This window comes from Aptenodytes forsteri, unplaced genomic scaffold (assembly GCF_000699145.1).
Source record: "Aptenodytes forsteri isolate BGI_AS27 unplaced genomic scaffold, ASM69914v1 Scaffold172, whole genome shotgun sequence".
In the NCBI taxonomy this organism is placed as follows: Eukaryota; Metazoa; Chordata; class Aves; order Sphenisciformes; family Spheniscidae; genus Aptenodytes; species Aptenodytes forsteri.
Genome location: NW_008795018.1, coordinates 9,499,249 through 9,520,844, shown reverse-complemented (window position 1 = coordinate 9,520,844; position 21,596 = coordinate 9,499,249). Strand labels below are relative to the sequence as shown.

General features: G+C 37.3%; 1 protein-coding gene across 1 annotated transcript in view; it reads left to right on the top strand.

The window, feature by feature from the left end:
• The window catches only part of VPS50 (VPS50, EARP/GARPII complex subunit), a 97,952-nt gene extending 80,252 nt beyond the window's left edge, over nt 1-17,700 (top strand). The window contains 6 exon segments of the mRNA XM_009275716.2: nt 7,866-8,014; nt 9,177-9,273; nt 9,419-9,577; nt 11,984-12,105; nt 15,318-15,507; nt 16,959-17,700. Coding sequence (XP_009273991.1) covers nt 7,866-8,014; nt 9,177-9,273; nt 9,419-9,577; nt 11,984-12,105; nt 15,318-15,507; nt 16,959-17,078 — 837 coding nt within the window. The 3' untranslated portion in view covers nt 17,079-17,700.
• Nucleotides 17,701-21,596: the final 3,896 nt, after the last annotated feature.

The window sequence follows — 21,596 nt, the reverse complement described above, 5'->3', positions numbered from 1 at the left end:
TTGCTTGTCAAGGGAAGAGAACTCTTTGTATACAAAAGAAAGTTCTGACATGACAAGCACTTTGAAAATATGCTAGGACTTCTGCAGCTGTTCTGCTTCCTCACATTATTCATTTAGTGCTCTTCATACAACTTTTTTTTTTTTTTTTTGTATTACCCAAGTAGTCTGGAATGATTTACTGACGTTTTCAAGCTTATTTCTTTGAATAAATTTCCTGGGTTTTGGCAATTGCTTTGTCTCTCTTTGGGCAGTCACTGAGCCATCTTATTTTAGTCACTGCAGACTCTTCTTGCTGGGCACCCAAAACTTGGGCTGATTCCTAGTCCCAGAGGAGTACAGGTGTCTGCAGAGTCACAGCTGAACACCCGGGAACCAGCAGCAGCTCCTTCTGAAAATCTTTAGTTGGATAAGAAAAATGTTGCAGTAAAAATGTGTGCGACTGGACCAGATTGGCTTACGTGTTTTTGTAAGGTAGTGGTTCAGGTTCCCAAGGGTGTGGCAGTGGGCATGCTTTTCTGCGGAGGCTTAATTGATACTTATTTTTTAAAGCATAGTTAATGACTCATTTTCCCAGTTGTCTATCAGCACACAGTGATTCCTGGTAGAGGCCTTGTTGCGTTAGGTTAGACAAGATAATAAATAAACTTGCTAACTTTTGGTAATATTTATGCAAAAAGTCTGCTATTCAACTTCGAACACTAAGAATTAAATGAAATGCAAAGATTCCAGAAGTTTCTACGCAAATTTTATTGAAGTCTGTTACTGAAGTCAGTGGGACTGACCCAGCTGAGTTTTGGGACATGCTTGTTTTGTGACAAAGAGCATGGAGGATCCACACTCTTGAAATCAGAAACCTCATGCCTACCACAAGGCAATGCTGATCAGCTCAGCTCTGGGGTCAGTGCGTAGTGCGTGCATTGTAAGTGTTGGCAAGCTTGGGGATCCCTTGCATGGCACTTCATAGTGCTGTAAAGGTATCACTTGCCTGCAAAGGATTGTAAATAAATAGAAAATTAATAGCATGGTTTCCCAAGACGTTTTGTTGTTTGCTTTTTAATGACCTGCTCTCCTAAAGTGTGTTGAGTGGTGATCATTGTGGTAACTTATGTTGTTTACATTTGATTTAGTTTCCTAAGGGCTGAGTCAAGATTACCGGTTTTGTAAGCTTTGTGCCCCTCAGAAAGAAAATACTAATCTTTCAACTTAAAACGTAGTAGGAGTATTGAAAAGTACCCTTTTTAAACCTAACGCATTTTGTTTTTGTAAGGTAGTGGTTCAGGTTCCCAAGGGTGTGGCAGTGGGCATGCTTTTCTGCGGAGGCTTAATTGATACTTATTTTTTAAAGCATAGTTAATGACTCATTTTCCCAGTTGTCTATCAGCACACAGTGATTCCTGGTAGAGGCCTTGTTGCGTTAGGTTAGACAAGATAATAAGTAAACTTGCTAACTTTTGGTAATATTTATGCAAAAAGTCTGCTATTCAACTTCGAACACTAAGAATTAAATGAAATGCAAAGATTCCAGAAGTTTCTACGCAAATTTTATTGAAGTCTGTTACTGAAGTCAGTGGGACTGACCCAGCTGAGTTTTGGGACATGCTTGCTTTGTGACAAAGAGCATGGAGGATCCACACTCTTGAAATCAGAAACCTCATGCCTACCACAAGGCAATGCTGATCAGCTCAGCTCTGGGGTCAGTGCGTAGTGCGTGCATTGTAAGTGTTGGCAAGCTTGGGGATCCCTTGCATGGCACTTCATAGTGCTGTAAAGGTATCACTTGCCTGCAAAGGATTGTAAATAAATAGAAAATTAATAGCATGGTTTCCCAAGACGTTTTGTTGTTTGCTTTTTAATGACCTGCTCTCCTAAAGTGTGTTGAGTGGTGATCATTGTGGTAACTTATGTTGTTTACATTTGATTTAGTTTCCTAAGGGCTGAGTCAAGATTACCGGTTTTGTAAGCTTTGTGCCCCTCAGAAAGAAAATACTAATCTTTCAACTTAAAACGTAGTAGGAGTATTGAAAAGTACCCTTTTTAAACCTTAACGCATTTACATCATATTCGAAAAGTACCATTACCCTTGAATGCTATGTGCTTTCACAATTGGCTTCAACTGTCATTTTCAGCATCAAGTTTCAAGAACTATTAGGGATGTGTAAGTTTAAGGGGGAGGGAAAAAACCTGACTTGTTGCTTTCAGTACATTTCTTCTAATAAAAAATTCTTGTATATTAAGTAATTACTTGGAGTTAGTTGAGCTATTTTCAGACAGCTTTTGAATACAATAAGAGGTTATGCTTTCTTTGATCAGTGTTTATTTTCTTGTACTCTCTGCTTATGGTATTACAGAAACTATCAATTACAGTTTCATAAACAGAGATGATAGAGCTATCCTGTCTTAGGTAAACATCTGGGGTCAGTCTGCTTTTCCTTCTCCATCAGTGCGCATCAAGTTCTTGGTAACAGTGTCGGTACGTCAGAGCTGCTGTAGACTGTTCAACTGCCAGAACCTTTTCAGACAGTCTGATTTTTTCCATGCCTTTGAAACACCGCTTGTTCCTTTAAGATCAGGAAAATGCTTCCTTCAGTAGCATTTAGAGGTATTGCCATTTGCTCATAGCAGAATCAAAATTAAAATTGTGCCTATTGTGTATGTATATTAAATCAAAACAATTCTAAAGCTGAAGTCTAATGCAAAAAGTATTAGGTCAGGAGAAGCTCAGTTTTGAAAGATTATTGGTTATTAGTGTGATCTGCAGAACTTTGTGTGCTGCAGACAAGTTGTGGGGTTTACTGTTTTTTGTTTGAAGTTAGTGAAAGTGGATGATTATAATCAACTGTCAACTATCTCCACCATAAATGGCAGATGATCAGTTATTTTGGTCATAAGTTCTGTTGGATAACTGAAGTAAATACATGCTTCTGAGCTCATGATGAGATCAGGCCCCTTAAAAATGTCTCTCTTGCAAATTGCACGTCAAACTTTTGACTTAGATAATGAGCTTAGGTCGTTTATACTTCTGATTTAGGTAATTAGTTTATAGTCTTTTCTTCCCACTAAGATGGAAGGCTTAACAGAGGTTTGCCACTGGGTTCAGCCAAACTATTGAAATGAACATGTTCTGTTGTTACGGAAGACGTTTTTTGGAGGAAGAGATTGAAGAAGAGGGTTGTTCCTTACACAGATTTTTTTTTTTTTTTTCCTTTCTTCCTTTTCATTAAAGAATTTCTTATTGGGAGTAAACAATTAAATGCTAAAGTAAAGTGCCTAACAGTTAATCAAACAATATCATGCTCACGCTTATTTGATACCTGTTTTTTGCTAATACATGCCTTTCTGTTGTAAAAATGCGTTCCAGATGAAATTTAATTCAAAGATAGATATCGCATAAAGATACTTCCCAAATCACACACCATAGCTCATACTACTGTTATTAGCAACCTTTAAACAGGTAAAGCAGTCATAAGCCTGCTTTAACACTTCTGTATCCTGATATTTTCAGGCCTTTATAGCAAAGCAGCTTTTATAAATAATTGCTAGTTGTGTATGCCAATCATGTATAGCATTAGAAAACGCAATTCTTTTCCTATGACAGTATGAGGGAGTTAGACTAAGACTAGAGAAAACTGAATAGATAAGACCTGTTGTAAGGTGTCTGCAAGGAATGCTGGTTAACCTGTACTGCTCTACCTGCTACAGTTGGTTTGGTTAATGTTCAGATAAAACAATTGCTTTTTTTTTTTTTTTTTTAAAAGACTGGAAATTGTGAGATAACTGTGGGTTTTTTTCGTCTTTGGCAAGGAAGATGAAAAGTATCTTGTAGTTTGCATCAGTTCCACATACCTTGAAATTATTTTATCAAATCTGTATTTTGCCCAGTTCTCTTACAAGAATGTTATGTGGGCTGTAATATGTCTTAGATATATCACAATTCTGCTCTATCAGCAAGACCTGCCACTCTGACGCAGAGAAAAGCTAAGCAAGTTTGTTCTGCTTTGCTATTGCTGTCTGCATGCTTGATTCTGGGTGCTACAATATGTTCTCAGTGTAACTTGCCATTTCTTGAAATTAAAGTTGAGTTGGCTGCTATTTAATTTCCTGGCTTCTACTCTTCACCGCCACCGCCTCCTCTTCCTCCTTTTCCTCTTGAGATTGGCATCATTTTGCCCACTTTCAGTTTTATAGGACTTTACCTGTTCTCCACCATGGCTACTCAAAGGGAATCTCTGAGAACAGAGATTGTCTTGCGGATTTTCTTAAATTGCTGGAAGGGTTAACTTTAACAAGTGCAGTTCATTGCAAAACATCTGATTTCTTTAAATAGCCTGTAGCCTTTTTTCCTGTTCCATACTGAACGTTTTGCCCCTTTATTGCTGCTTTCAATCATTTGGTTTCTGTTAATGAAGGCTGGAAGAAAAAACACATGTATCACTGAAACCCTTTCAGAATGATCGTGTGCTTTTCTTGGGGATTGGCACACCGGCTGTACACCTGCACACCCAAGGAAGCTTGGGCTTCCTTTTTGCTATCAGCATGCTTGTGCAATGCCTGCTTTTTAGAACAAGTCAGAAGAATGAAACGCTCATACTGTGTTTGGCCAGTATATTTGAACCAGAGTTTGACTCCCTGGTTGAACCCAAGCATGTCTTTGATTTAGCCAGTTGTCTCATGTACATTTTGTGTCTTCAGGTGCAACACAATTTCAGCATTTAAAAGGTTCGCAAGATATTTACCTTCATGGGAAGCAGGCAGGTAGAAAAGAAGTTGGTTAAAATGTATCTCAATACTGAAGAGACAGGCAACTCTGAAGTGCGATAAATACGAAATTAAGTCTTTATAATATTTGGTTTTTACATAATTTGTAATTAGTCTTTGAAAGAAACAAAGATGCTTAAATCTTTACCAGTGATACTCTTCCCCCAGCTCTGTGGCTCACTGTCTCTCCTAAGAATAGAGAATTGGTTGGTGGCTGTGTGTAAACATCTCAAAGCTTCTCATTTTTTTGTTTTGCTTTGGTTTTTTTGAGAATAACATGAAGTGAAAAAGAAAAAGAGAAGGCAGAAAAAGAGTGGATTTTGATAGTTAATCAATGGTGTCTTTGGCTCAGTTAATATTTTTAAAGAATTGACCGTTATGCCTAAATGATTAGATGTTACTGCCTGTGTGCACTATACTTGTGGATGTGCCAGGTAGGTATCTTCAGAGCTGCCTGAAAGATGTTACATGAGTTTTAGCAAATATCCAGGCCTTTTGGCTTGCTTATCCATTCTGATAGACTCAGCAGAATGCAAACTTTACAGTATTGTGAAATGTCTGGCCAGTTTAATTGCAAATTTTTCTGGCTGAATGTGAACACAGATCAGAGCAAAGAAAATTCATTTTTCCAATAACATAGTGATGTGGCTAGCCTTTATAATCGTTCCCATGGTCAGTGCAACTGTATCTGATAGCATTTACCATAAGCTTCTTTTAGAAGTTTTATCTTCTGCTCATTGACCTATTTCTGTGAGATCTTTTAGCGCTACAAATGATGTGTTGATGGTATTGCTCAGTCAGCAGTTTTTGTTTTTAATGTCAGAATTTCTGTGGGGATCCTTCAAGGCTCCCTGCTTTATCTGCTTTCTGCTTCTGTAATCTATTACAAAATTTTTTTTAGAAGTCTGATAGTGAGAACTCCGCTTTCCCGGTCTGCACTTTGTTCCATCCGCTGTAGCCCGTATTTATGTTTGTGTTTGACGTCTTCAGGAGACACAGAACTAAAAGAGCCTCTCTGCGTTAGCAAATCCAGTTCCTTGTTGCCTTGGGCTGTCACAACACAGGAGGCAACTGTCAACTAAAATCCGAGATGGTTAAAGTGGAACTTGTGATCTTTTTGTCCCTCCACACCTCAAACTGTTTTTAACAGCTTGGACACTATTATATTCCCAGTTGTCTTATATTCTTAATGTCACTTTTGGCTTGGCTTTCATCCAAGCAGTAAACACATTCTGGTGCTGCTTTGTCTATAGCAACAAAGTTTTGATCTTTCTGCTCATTCTGTATCACTTAAATTCTCACCAAGTCCTTACACATTTTGACATAATCAATTTTCACCTATCCTGCCTTGAACTGCTGCAGCGTAACCACAATGGGTCTGTCAGATATTTTCCTAGCAGGATAACCTCCCTGTTGTTTTTCCCTTTTTCACCTTATATCTGTGCAGTACCTTTTCTCTTGGCTTTTCAAGATCTACAATGTATATTCTTCTTATCTCAATCCTGATATTTAGAATGAGTTAGACCACCACTTAGTTCCATCAGTGTTTCTAGTGCTCACTGCTCTCCTTTAATTCTTAGGCAAAACTGTCTGAAAAACATGTGCATAGCAAATGCACATTATTCTATTTCGTGTCATTCCTCACAGTTGTTCTCTGCTGCAAAGCCTGGAAGAAACTCCTGGTGACTGTTGCGGTCAACTTGAGTCTATTTTTCTTCCTCCTGCTCCTGATTCTTTAGTTACCTCACTGCAATTTCCTCTCAATTTATTTCTATCTCCAGTTGGGGAAAAAAAAACCACACCAAACTGCAAAGCTGCTTTATTTATTATCATGTTGTTGCCTTCATCTTTGTCCAGTTTTACAGCAATCTGAGAATTATGCTGATTTGGTTTTTGAGACCAACCATAAATTTCATGTTTAAGCATTATTGTTGTCATATTGGTTGTGTGTTCATATGTTGCTTTACAGCAGACATGTTGTGCACCTGATCTTGCTTTTGAAGAAATTATTTTTACCACTACTTTGTCACTGTGTTATTGCTCAAATTTATTTTCATTCCATACAAACAGGCTGATTTGCTGTAGCACCTGTCTGGCCACAGAGTTTCTATCCTAGGGTCATGGAAGGCTCTTACTTAAGAAATCAATGCCATATCATTGCCTACCTTTTTTTACCTGTTCTGGGTTCTATATCACCTTTGCTTTGTAGCATTTCTCATATTTTTTTAGCCTGTGTGTAAGCAATAAGCATGGTATGAGTAATTAATCTAAAGCCAGAACTACGTTTATGTTTGCATGTCCTGATATGGTTTTGGCAAATAGCTAAGCTTCAGAGGATGTCCATTTATATCCCTACTTAGACCAATATGATAGCTTTGGGAATTTCTTCCTTCTGTGACTCCTCTTTTAGCTGTAACTTGTACTTACATGCCTCAAATATAGAGGTGGGATTTTTCCCTCTTTTTGTTTTTGTTCTTTGTTGTCCTCTTCTGGGTTTTTTTTTTCTGTTTTTTTCTGGGTTTTGGTTTTTTGTTTTTAATTTTGCAGCAGGGCACTGGTGTAACCTGTTTCTTATTACAGATTCTTTCCTTGTGCTGTGAATATTTCCTTGCTTTCTACAATCGAGATGTCTGCAGGATAGAAGTTTTCATGGAATGATAACTTGTTTAAAAACATCATTTGTATTTTACCTAAGTTAGCTGCAGCTCACATAAGCAGTGAAGCCCATGCATAAGTAATATTCCTTTGATTTGTCTCCTTATTTGGTTGCTGTCAGATTGAAGATACTCCAAGGGTGAGAAGTCAGTCTCTCAGTAGGCAGTTGGGCTAAAGTCTGTATGGGCATTAAGGTGTAGTAAGAAGTTTGTTCTCTGCCTTTTTTTTTTTTTCCTGAGATAGACATTGATCTACCTGATGTGCTTTTTTTTCACCTGTTTGAATGCCACACTGTTCAAATAGAAAACTCTATGGTTGTCTTTTGATTCAGGCTTGATTTATATTACACCTTAGAATTAGAAACGTTCCTTCATCTTATCTGTCATCTGAAACTGCTCATCTGGAGCCATTCTTGCCGGTTTTGTGGTTTTTCAATTGTTAATTCTGTGTTTTAGGAGGTCTCTGCTGATCCCACGGGAACTCTCACAGCTGCTGAAGAGAGAAAGGAGAAGGTGCCAAGCCCACATCTCAGTCATCTCGTAGTTTTGACATCTGGCAATTCACTGTACGGTTTGGCAGAGAGAGTGGTGGCCACGGAATCATTGTAGGTTATTTACTGTACACTGCATTGTGTGGTCACTGGAAGCTATGGATTGTTTAAGAGATTGTGATTACAAGCCAAAACCTTCTTGCTACCTCTCAATGTGATTTTAAATATGAGTGATAGAGGTAGTTTCTTAATTAAAGGTAGTGGGGCCTAACCACCTGCAAGCACAAGCAATGAAATTTTACTGCAGCTGGTCCAGTAATTTGTGACAGTACAAGGCCAAATCTAACAGGGAAAAAGTTTTAATTTTAAAGAGGCAAATGGTAGTATTTAATCTGTATGGTTCATTTAAACCTTATATTAAGTACACAAATGGTGATGGCTGAGACTCAAAACTGCTTAGTTCATATTGGTTTGGCTTGGATTGCAATGTTTTTTGCAATGGGTGGAAGTTTACCTGTGAAGAAGAGATTATAACAAGCAAGTAATGCAAAACTTACAAAGTGGTTTTTATTTGGTCAGAATAATAGTAAGAGTCAGTTATTTTTTATTTTTTTCCCCCACACAAGATGACACTTGAAGATTAGAAGTTCATTTAATTTTAAAAATGTATTTTCAAAGGCGCTTTTTTTTTTTTTCATTTCTTTTTTTTTTGTTTTAATATTTTTTTTAAAAATGTATTTTCAAAGGCGCTTATTTTCTTCTGCATTCCTTTATGCTTAGTTAGAAATGTATCTTTTGTTATGTTGTTATTAACAAATCCTGCCCCTGAGAACAAATTTGATCTCATATTCTATCTTTTAAAGATTCACTAGTATATAAGTAATTAAGAATGTTATTTTGGAATTCTGACATGGATTTATTAATATTAATGTTGACTGCAGTACGGAAATTATGGGACACTTGTCCACTGACTTTACTAGACTTCGGAACAGACTTTTGCAGTGTATCCTGAGTAAAATAGAAATATGAATTGTTGATATTCAAGCCTTAGTCTCTTTATTCAAGCATTTTCTTGTTTGCAATCATATTTTAAAATTGTCAGAATTGAGAATACTTGTTGATATGCTAGCATGAAACTGATACGGTTCTTCTCAGGACTAAATTTTCCAAGGTTACATATTGTTATTGCCAAGTATTTCAACTGTAGAGTAGAAGTTGTACAGAGACATGCCAAATGTTGCATTTACTTCACAGTAAATTTTCTTTGCTTTCAAAGGGTATTTCTGGCTGAGCAGTTTGAGTGTCTTCAGCCTCATCTTGATGCAGTGATGCCAGCTGCCAAGAAGCCTTTTCTTCAGCAGTTCTATTCTCAGGTCAGAGTTGTGTAATTCACATCTGATTTTTAAACAAAAGATTTGAAACTTGTACAATATGGTGCAAATCCTTGTACATCATAGTTATATATTGCTCTTATTAGCCAGAAATTTACTGAACTGAATTTTATTTATATTGTTTCAGACAGTGTCAACTGCCAGTGAACTACGTAAACCAGTTTATTGGATTGTTGCTGCTAAAGCCATTGATTATGAACAAATGCTGCTTCTCATGGCTAATGTGAAATGGGATGTGAAGGAAATCATGTCACAACACAATATATATGTAGATGCTCTTTTAAAGGTGAATACTTTCTGGGAAACAGTGTGCTAGAATTTATATATAAACATTAAATTACTGTAATACTTCACTAAAACTGTTAAAGTAGCATGGTTAGAGCAATACACCATCCTGACAAATGGTAAGTTATTATAAGGAAGTCTGTCCAGAACTTTCATTATTCTTGCTGCTAGCAGATTGTTTTCCATGATGATTTTTTGACTACATGGTGGGTGAAAGTGACCACAAAAGTTTAATGAGTTTCATGTCTAAGTCTTGAATGGTAGATAAATGTGTAGTAAACGGAGTAACACTAAGGAAAATCCAGTGGCCTGAGACAGTGGGGGTTTTTTAACAAAGGCTATTTGCTGTTCTGCATAATTTTAGCGATTGTCTTTGAGATGTATCGTAGGGGCTGTAGGTCAAACCAGCACCAATAATGATCGTGCACTATCTAACTGAAGTTGCTATATTTAGAAGTTAACGTTTGAAAAGGAAGGTAAAAGGGAGGTTATTCACCCAACTTCTCAATTGCATTCCGTAGAAGTGGTTGTACAATTGCTGTGTCTTATGGCATACAGAACCAGTTCTTGGGAGAATCCCTCTCTTTTCCTTTTATATATGCCTAAATGACGTTTCTAAAGGTCTTTAGAAGGAAGTTCTGGCAGTGGTAGAATTATACTAATTCTTACAGAGAAACTGAAAATTTTATTTTAAAGATATGTGAAGTATGTATCATAGAAAAAGTTATGTATCTGTATTGAATAACAGTTTTGATTACACCTTTGTACTTTGTAGCTGTTCTCTGCTTAAAAAAAAATCAGCGCAAAGGAAGGAGGACCTGATAGAGGGTATATCATTGCACTGAATTTGACTGAATCTTTGTGCTTACAGTTCTTTATGCTGCCATGGCTTTTTGAAATCAGTTTGTATTTACAACGTTTGTTCTCTGCAGTAGAACTTTTTCCTTTTCTGAGTGTGCAACTGCTGATGAATTTGCTTCAGAACAATCAGGGCTAATACTATTTAAAACCATTTCTGGGTTCTACGTTATATAGTTAATAATAGTTGCTACAGAAGCTTTTAGATTACTGCTAAGCAATTAGTGATTTGCTGTGTACCCTGGGGCTCCAGGAGTGTCAGATGTAAGCACAATGTTTAATGTAATAACCAACTGCTTTTAGCCATGTGCACACATATGCAAAATTCTATACTCAATCATAGTATGTATGGAAGCAGATAAATTGGGGAAAGAGGATTGTTCAAGAAATTAATTAACACGGAGTGTTAGGCATCTTCATCTTCAGAAGAATGAGTTGCATGCTAGTTAAAGCATGACATTGTGATACCCTGCTTCTTGCCAAATTCCTCTTTCAGAAAATTTGTGTTAAACACCAATTATTTGGTCAGATACTAGGTTAAATTGGTCACTGAGATTCCCTTCTGTTTTTCTTCACTTACTGAATTTTTGATGGGGGAAAAAAGGGGAAAAAAAAGAAGGAAAAAAAGAGGGAAAAACGACCTAGATTAACAGCCTTGGAATGAAAGCATTTTGTTGGACAAGTATGGTCTTAATAGGCTGCAGTACAAACTGCTTTTGCTCGTTACACAGAGCAGTTCATTATCAGTCTGCTTTATATTTAAGTCGTTTGATACTTTTTTTAAACGATAGAGGCGTTAGTCACTGGCAGCAGACTTCTATTTCACTTTATGTAAGTCACAAAATCATTGTAGCAGTAATTATGTTCAGTTATGACTAGTTTGTCACTCATAGTAACAGCTCAAATCCATCCAGGCCATTGATGTTTCGGGTGGAAACAGGTGCCTTCCCTCAACCTGAATTGTTATCTAGTGTTGCAGTATGCTCCTCAACTGTTAGGTGTGGACTCTTTTCAGTGGGTGCTCTCAGCTCCTTTTAAAGCACCGGGGAACTATCTAATGCGAAAGGTTGAAGAATGAAAAGTGGTTACAATATTTCTGAGCTTCTCTTTGAAAGCTGATGGGGCGGGTATTTAGAGGGATAAAGAGATCATCACTGGATTTTCTTCAGTGGCTGTATATTGACTTTAAAAAAGTTAAAGATGAGTTTAGGGAGTGAGGCAATGAAAACAGCATTTGAAGAATTAGCTACTTGCTTAATTTTCAGAGGTGTCAGTTTCACAGAGAACTACACCTCTGGGGAACAAAGCAGTATTTCCTTTTTTAAAAAAAATTACTGAGGTAATGTTGTCAGTGATATAGTAGAAAGTGGTATGCTTTCTACTTTACACATTAAGCTTGTCTGTACAGTCTGTGCCTTTTAAGCTTCTCTGCTTTGCTCTTATTTTTCAGTATTCTCTTTCACGTGCATTTCTAATTCTTTATTGTTGTTGCTAGGGATGTATACAGTATGATCACTTTTATGCTAAAGGAATATTCATGTTTCATCAGGAATTTGAAGAATTTAACAGAAGGTTGAACGAGGTGTCTAAGAGAGTCCGTATTCCACTGCCTGTCTCCAACATCCTCTGGGAGCACTGCATACGTTTGGCCAATAGAACTCTCGTGGAAGGGTAAGTAGTTCATAAAAGTCTTGCTTTTGGGTAAAAATGTCTATAACGATAACGTCTATTTTATGGAATTAAAAGTTCTAATTTTGTAGTGCACTGGTAAGCCCTTGCGCTTTTGGGAAGCCTAAAAAATGTGAAGGCTTAACATAGTCCTTAGCAGTTGTTTCACACAGTATGGTACAGTGTTAAGCCTAAAGGGGATGGTCTTGTACCTAGATACTGCTGAAGAATGACATTGTCTGAGTGTTTTATTGAAGCATTTGAAACAACATAGTTCTCTTTCAAAGAAACTTCTATCTGAAAATTATCATTTCCTGACAAAGCAAAGAAGAAAGATAAAGTGTAATTGTCAGCATCTCTATGGTGATGCCATTTGTCTTTGCCAAGAAGAAAGATGGAGTTGTCAACCCTAGCAGTTATCTTAGAGTAGCCATGGAGCAGGATTTTTCCAAATTCATCAGGAACAGAGAGGTGTCTTAGTTGGCTTTGTAAATAGAGGCTCAAGCACCTTAGTCAGGAGCTGCTACACCTTGCTCATCCCTCCCTCTTAATCAGCGTTCCATTCTTTTCAGAGTCAATATTGTGGCCTGAGTATTGTGTTTATTTTTGTGTTCTTGTCCCCTTGCTACATATGTCTGGGCTCTCATCACACCTTCTTCTGAATCATAGAATATGTGCTGTCTTCCACTCTTTCTACATATGTTTCCATATTTCTTTCCTGGTTATCTTTACCCTATGCACTCCCTACTACCTATTTTACTTCTTTCCATCCCACTCTCCTGCTGTCTGCTCTAATTTAGGACCTCAACAGCATCCTTCTTTTCCATTAATTAAGGTTTAATTAATTAATTAATCTATTAAGGATCATCAGCTTCCACTGCTTCCATCAAGCCATCATTCTTAAACTCATGCCTGTTTCTTTTTGTGCCATCCTTTTGCAGTCTCTTGAGAGATCAATTTCATCTTCAGGGAAACTAAATCCAGCCATGACCTCCCTCTGGCTTCTCAATTCCTTCATAGGACATATGACCTATACAACTATCTTTCTTTTTTTAAATTTTATTTTCTGCTTATCATGCCTCAAATCAAAAGAAGTGGAACAAAAGCATCTGTCTTCTCCTCCCCCCATCACCCTTTCCTTTCAAGTGGATAACACCATCAGTTGCCACCAAACTGCTCTGCCTCAGCCCTTGTGCCTGTTTTGGGCTTGTTTCTTTCCCTTACTTCACAATCTTACTCATCTTTTGTGAATTCAGTGTCCACGAACCACTTAATTCTTAGCTGTGAAGATCATCACTCATATGTCTTGTTCCATGCTGCGGTTTTGGTTCACACTTGTGACTTACCATGCAACTTTCACCTTAGCCACCAAACTGCTCTGCCTCAGCCCTTGTGCCTGTTTTGGGCTTGTTTCTTTCCCTTACTTCACAATCTTACTCATCTTTTGTGAATTCAGTGTCCACGAACCACTTAATTCTTAGCTGTGAAGATCATCACTCATATGTCTTGTTCCATGCTGCGGTTTTGGTTCACACTTGTGACTTACCATGAAACTTTCACCTTTACTTTCACCTAAGCATTTCACTGACTGGTCAAAGTGAACTGGGAATACCTTGCTGATATGATTTGTCCTGTGCCCTTTCTTAGAGTGTAAAGAGTGCTCATTATTATCTCCTCCCAAATACCTGCCTGTAACTTCTGTTTCTTGCCCAGTTCTTTTTTTCTCACGTATCTTGTAGTTTCTTTTGCCACTGGGGAAAGGGGAGGAGGGTATTCTGAACAGCTGACTCTCTGAATACCTTCATAACTTCTTTCATCTCTGAATTCCATGAAGGTATGGAATTAAAAGCCATGAAGGAGGTGTTTCTCCTCCAGTCAGCCAGTCAGCTGAAATTGCTCTCATCAGGCTCTTCACTGAGTGAAGAATCATCTCCAGTACAGTCAGCCATATCCTTCTTTAAATTTTGCCCTGCCCTATCTCCTAGTTCTATGTTCTCCCCTGTTTCCCATCTGGCTTCTTGAAGTGCTTCAGTATGTCCTATTGAGAATCATCGTCCGATCTTCTTCGGAGCTCCAGAGGGCTTGTGCCTGGTCCCTTACTCTTTTTGCCTCTGTTATTTCTGCATTCTGCAAATTCTTTCTGTGTACTAACTGTAAGGGTGCGATTTCTTCTTATTCTTAACCTGATCCTGCTGTGTATCCCGTTTCCAGCTGCATGTTTCTGCTGCCTCCTTTGTGTCAGACCTAATAATTTAGGGACTGTATAATAGTTAGGATCAACTTCATGAACCAATGGAAGACTGAGCTTGCTTTAAATTTGGTACAAAGGAAGAGTGGAAACAGTAGGACGAGAGTGTCGCTTGTGGCAGCAGCCTGTGAGTAGGCTGGATTAAGTCTATCAAGACACTGTGCTCCAGACCAAAGTTTTTTTTATTCCCTGTACACAGCTGAAATTGGCACTGTTAGGGGCATAGTGATGTAATTTCCTTTGATCTTGACAAATGCAATTTCTTATCCATTTGAAAAACTGCAAAGATCGTTTTCCTCATTTGTTGCCTATCAACCCGCTGTAATCCTTCCTGGTATTACCCTGCCCTAAGCTCATCTACTGTCTCTTCTTCTTTGAGCTCCAACCTATCACCAGTTTTCTGTCAATCTACTCTCATTAAAACATTAACCTCTCACAGAGATTAAGCCAGTGCTGCCACCCTTTATCCTCTGGTTATTGTGGGTGTTTCTGAACAAACAGCTTTATGCCTTTCTCTGATGCTGCCACTGTTCAGCAAGCTCCTGGTGACCGTTCCTAAAGCTGCCACGTTACCTTTCAGACTTCAGTGGTCATGATCGCTTGACTAAAGCCACTGTCTAGTGTGCTGATCAACATTGGTTTCATTTCCTTTAACCCACTTCTAGTTAAATCGTTCAATGTAGGATTTTTAGTAGCTTTTGTTGGGTGGGGCGTGGGGTGGGGTGTTTTTTTAAGTAGCACTGGGTACAATGGATTTCTGTTCTATGAGTGGGGCTAAAACGTATTATACTAACGCAGATAAAACTCTGCATCAGACATCCTAAGAGGAGTTCTTCTCTGCTTTTAACTTAAAACCATAATTATGTTCCTCCTCAAGGTTTGAAGGACTAAGTTAAACAACTTTGAGAAGTACAATTAATTTCTATTTCCTTCTAATTTTTACTTACCACTGTGTTTCTCTTTTCAGTTATGCCAATGTAAAGAAGTGCAGCAATGAAGGACGTGCCTTGATGCAACTGGACTTTCAACAATTCTTAATGAAATTAGAAAAGTTAACAGACATTAGGCCTATTCCAGATAAGGAATTTGTGGAGACCTACATTAAAGCATACTACCTAACAGAAAATGACATGGAACGCTGGATAAAAGAACATAGGGTAAGAGTTAAATTTTCATTCTTTTACTGTTTATCGGGAAAATTCACCATGATGATAGAATCATGCTAACAACTCTAAATGATCAATGCTTCTATGTGTTAAAAATGAGTATATGTGTGTATATATATGTATATATTCATTTATTGTAATAAAATCTGTATGGGAAGCAGTATAAATATAAATGTGTGTGTGTGCATGTATATGTTCATTATATTTATTATCATATGAAGTTAGTATGTGTTTGTACTGATTCAACATCTGATGACTGAGAAGGATGAATAAGCCAGTCACATCTACCTACTGTATCAAAAAATGCAGAGAACTAGAGCAAAGTGAAGTTGAAAAGATTTGTGTGCTGTTCGGAATACGCCAAAGTGCACAACTTGATTGTCAAGAAGTACAGTCTGAAATCACACCATGAAGTTTTACTTTCCCTTTAGGAGTAGATTGCTTAAACTAAGTTGTAAGGCATAATGGATAAGAGTCATTGCTTTTTCTTCCTTCATTTTATAATACTGAATCAGGATCAACGTTGCTCTCTGAGATGTCTTCATTAGTGTTTTGAAAGCATTTAGCATGCTTTCATGGTAGCATAATCTAGCAATTATAACAGGACTGCGTAAGTAATAGTCACATGCTATTGGAGCTGCCCATTGTTAAAGTGAAAAGTCTTTTAAAATGGAGCATTTTGAAATCTGTATTTTGGGATTACTTTAAATCCCACTCGAGGTAGATGAAAGAAACATGTCTTTAATATCGTTTTCCTTGTTATACCTGGAGCCACAAGAGAGATTGTGAGCTGTTGTTTGGTGACTTACATGGAAAAACTCTTGTTTAAACCTACTGGTGGAAGCTATATTTTGGATAATGTTAAGTATAAAGGTAGTACTGGCAAATGTGGTGTTTTGACAGATGTTAAGAATTCTTGTCTTAACATTTTTGCCATTTTTTTCTCCTTTATCATGTACTGAAATTAACATTGTTTGGAGACCCTGTAGGCAGAAGTATTTAGAAGCTTATTGGAAATGAGAAGTCAAAATAAAAAAGATCAACTTTTGTCACAGTTTGTTTAGAAAAATGTTTTTGTGTTAAAAGCTTATCCCATTTGCATATATATTTCCCACCACACCTCCCAAAGAATGGAAAATACATTAAAAATTGATTTAGATACGTGTGTATTCGCAGAATTACTTTCTGTGAACTCAGTCCAACACTACTAAAGTCGTAAGCATTTTCCATTATAATCTGCCATGTAGCAAAATACAGTTTTGTCCTCTGCCTCAACTATGAAAACTATCCAGGCCTGACTTAACTACCACTTTAAATCTCCCTTGTGTACTGACTGCTTCTATCAGTTGAAAAGTCCACAGTGTGTATGTCTGCATTTTTTAATTTTCTGTCTTTGTCTGGTGTTTTATTCTGCCATAACATGATCTGCTTTTATTTGCCAGGAATATTCCACTAAGCAGTTGACCAATCTGGTGAATGTTTGTCTGGGATCCCACATCAACAAAAAGGCAAGACAGAAGCTGCTAGCTGCTATTGACGACATAGACAGGCCTAAAAGATAACTGGAGAAAGCTGCTTTCCTTGTGACTTGTACCTTTTTCTGTTCATGTGAAGCATGCAGACAAACCTCTCATGGACTAATGACAACATTCACTTAAAAAACATTGTGCATGACCTTTCTTACCAGCATTGGAGGCACTCTGAAGTGGTATAATATTCTAAAATATGACTTTTCTAATCTGTAGAATTCTTTTCTGTTGGATTTCTTTTTTTTTTGGTTACTTGCCCTAAGTAAAGGGCCATTGTTTGTGTATCATTGGTGAGCTGTATATTTTGCAAAACTGTATACTGTAAGTAAAATCAAAATCAGAGAGAAACACATTGGCTTAATATATAGTTGATGCTCTTTTTTAATAAAAGGGCTACTTGAAAATATGATTTCTTTCCTCCCTGCTTTCACCCTCAGAAATTGTGCTTTATTATGGACCAGTGTAAAATGAAAGGAAATGTACAATATTTGATTGATATTTCTTGCATGTGGATTAAGAGTGCAGATCAACTAAATATGCTCATGTTAAAGCCCCTCATCTTCATATGTATTTAAAAATGTCTGTTTATTTCAGAATTAATTTAGTCATATCAAATTGGTTGACTTCAGATTAATAGAATGTAATAAATACTGTACACTAATACGATTTCTTTGTGAGACTTTAGTTTCCTAATTCAACCACGCAAAATGTAATTTACAATAGAAATTAGTACTGGTCCTTTCATATCACTTCCCCTTTTTTCCCTCTGCCAGTCTTCCCTATTCCGAAGCAATAATGCCAGGGAATAGGAATAATGTTTTTTTGGCTGAAGTTTTGGAAAAATACTAAGACAATCTTACTATTTCCTGCTCTGCTGTAGACACCCTGAGTGATCCTGAGCAAAGCAAAATTTCTTGGCTGTGTATTTGTCCTATAAATTGATTTGTCAGAGTATCACTGACTCCACTGAACTTTTCAGGTTTGCCTTTGTTTTTCAGTATGTAAAGTTTTAGATTTTTTTTAATTGTTATTATTACATAATAAAATTTTTGCAGTGCTCTCAGACCTTTTAAAAGGAAAAATGCTAGCATTGAGCTAATAGGTAAAATAATTTACGTAAGCTACAATTCACTAATCTATACAACATGGTAAATTCTCTGTTTCAGGTTCATACTTGCCATTGCATTTTTAATTCAAACATGGGAGAATCAGGACTTACTGAACGACAGCAGTACCTAGTGACAGAAAATTGCCCCGTGGAACCATTACAATTGCTCTTTTCTGTAGCTTGATTTCCTCTTCAGAACTGGACTGAGCATCATTGTGTGAGTTCAGTGAAAGCCTGTAGACAGTTTTAGGAGACTGATAGAATTTACACTTTAAATATTCACTCTGTAGTATTCACCTCCCTTGTTCATCTGTATTTTAAAGGAAATAACATCTAAAACAAAATTTAACTCCATTCTTTATTGACCATTTAAAACTTGTTTAGCAGCGTGTCAATGTATATGTTGAAGCTGAATCACTTTTACCCTCATTAAAAAGGTGGTTCAAAAAAAGAAAAGTGTAGTTCATTTTTGAAGTGTGGATTTTTGCGTCAGTGTATTTGCCCTGAAGTCAGATCCTGAACAAGAGCTCTTGGAAGAAATAGAAATGTGTCAGAGATGATTAGTGTAAAATCTGTTTCAATTTTCTTCTCATGGATGAAATAAGAAATTTAAATATCTTTACCGGAGCTTTGGTGAGCTGAACACGTGGTTAATTTCTCCTGAACTATTTAGGCTGCTGTAATTTGATTGCTTACCTAAAGGTAGGAGTATAAGCACTGATTGGAATGTAGGGTCAAGGAATGAGGTGAGCAATTGCATGAATCATAGTCAGGAGTAATTTTTTGTAGTGTATCTATAGTTTGACTTGTTATTTTTAAGTAAGCTCCCAAATGAAAGAATGTGTAAGATGCAGTGTTAAACTTGTGCAACAACTGTTTGATCTTCATTCTTATATGCCTCAGAAATGATTATATTTTCCAGGGGAACCTCCCCTCGCTGCCCAGGATTGATGCTAAGGGAGAAGCTACGTAGCTTAATGGCCTACATACGCTCTCAGATACATGGTTTAACTTTTAGGTTGCCCTGTGTGGAGTCAGGAGTTGGACTAGATGATCCTTGTGGGTCCCTTCCAACTCATGATACTCTATATTACTTGGTCCTGAGTGACTAATGAAGCCAAGTTTTGGCTAAATGTTGGCTCTGGTATGAGAATTTTTTACAAGCCATTGATTTTTGAGAATCTCTGTACATCTTCATTCTCCTATGGAATAAGAAGACTCTGTTATACTGCTTTTTCTGCAATAGAGAATATGGCTTAAAACATCCTGTATGTTTTAGAGTAGTGTTTTGGAATACTTTAGTAATGGAAGATGATTTCCTGCAGTCTCTAAGGAGAATGACCAGCACTGCAGAGGTGAGCAAGGCATCTGTTGTTCCTTCTTTAGCCTAAAGAAGAATTTAAATCCTCTTCCTCGGACAATGAGTACATTGATATTTGCCAAACTCAGCTGGAGCATAGATGACTAGTTTTGTCCCTGCCCCCTTAGGGGAGAAAAAGGGACCAGTGACCAATGGCTGTCTCAAAGCTGTCTGAAAGGTTTGCATCCCCTTTTAATTTTCACAGGTGTGAATGACAAAGGCGTGTCTCATCATATCAAAGATGGAGTTTACTTAATGCAAAGCTGTGGATGTGGGTTGTGCTCTTGACTTGTCCTCCTGCCACGGAACACACAAAATTATAAAGATCCCCTTCTTTTACTGTGAAAGTGATATATTTGGTATCTTTCTCCTTTAAGACCTTGCTCATGGTTAGTGTTTATGAAATTTCTGTATTGCAAGCTGTACTTTGGTAACTCAAACTTTGAATAAAGGCCATGTTTAAAAAAAAACAAAACCAAAAAAACCCCTCTTCAAAAACACACACACAAAAATCCCCCTCCACCCTGATTAAATTGATAAATAGTGCTGTCTCTTACCAAAATCCTCAAAAGGCCAAATGTCAGCCAGCACCTGCTATATTATAAATGATGCAAACAGAGATGGACAAAAAAATGCAGATTTATTGTGTGTGGGTGATGGTATCTATTTTATTTATAACCACTGCTTGAAACAGCATAGTGTAAAGACTAAACATTGCACCAGACACTAGGATTATGGTGCAAGTATGGAAATAACGCAATTTGCAAACAGCAAAGTTTCCGTGCTTGCTGCCTATTTAAGGATATTTGTGAGTGTCTTGTTTTTGCAGCGCTAGAGCTGTTTTTCATCACAGTGGGGACTTGGTTTTTAAGGATCTCCTGTTCTTCAATGAGATCCCGAAGTGTGATGTGGAGCAGCATCTTTAAACTGTACTAAATACTTCACAGATCTGTCGTTTGTTTGTTTGTTTGTTTGTTTGTTTTAAATAGGCATTAAATCAATAACATGCCATATGATAAAGTACACGCCTGAGAAACTAATGAGGAGATGAGTAACCTCTTTTTTTTGTGTGGTGGATCCATTGCTAATTTTTAATTTGGTGGAGTATTCTGTCCAGTCCCAGAGAGTTTACATGTATAACGTAAACTAAAAATAGTTGGACGTGACCTAAACTTGGCTGTCCTGTTAAGGAAAGTCCCCCCAGTACCCCTCAGCTCTGCTGGATCGCTCTGAAACTTTTGATCTGGATATATGCATAAAAGAAAAACAACTTCAGAGCAGAGATGTATAGATCTATGTGTTACATTTGTAGATTATCTTGCATAGATTTCAATATTGTCAGATTTAAAATTGGCAAACTGTCTAAACGTGTGTTGATCTTTGAAAAAAAATTAAGCAAGCTGAAGGTCTAGGAGAGGAGATGCAGTGAAGTGCCTCTTTTCACTAAGCACAAAATTAATGGATATGCAAAATAACTGCAGGTATTTCTGAAGATCTTTTTTACAAGTAAATCCAAGGTTCATACTTGCATATATTTCCTGCCCAATATCTCTAGTAATTTTTATTCATAAGTACCATTACTCATAAATAAAAAGTCAACCCATTCATTGTATTTTGGTAAAGAATAAAATAGAAATGTCACCTCAGCCTTAAAATAAAATGGATCCTTGTACAGGAGAGATATTGTCAGGATTATAGTGTGGCTGCTGTCTGAGAGCTGCAGGGATTTAATGTGGTATATGCATCATAAAACTTCTTTTTGAAATTCATCCATATATTACAGTGTAAATTCATATATGCACACAGGGCCTTGTGTGCAATGTAATTCAACACTGGGGGCCATGAAAAAGAATGGCAAAATTCAACAACAAGCAACACATTATTGGTTTCTCTGCCATCGCTTACATTAACAACTGACACTGAAGCCTGGGTAGGTAGTGCAGAGGTGTTTCCTTGTGCGAGTAACGCGTCCGTTGAGGACAGGGTCATAATCTAGGTCTGAATTCAGAGCTTTGAGTACCTATGAGTTACCATACTGCTCCCACTGCCGCTGACTTTGTCTGCCCCTGACGTATCCTGTGTA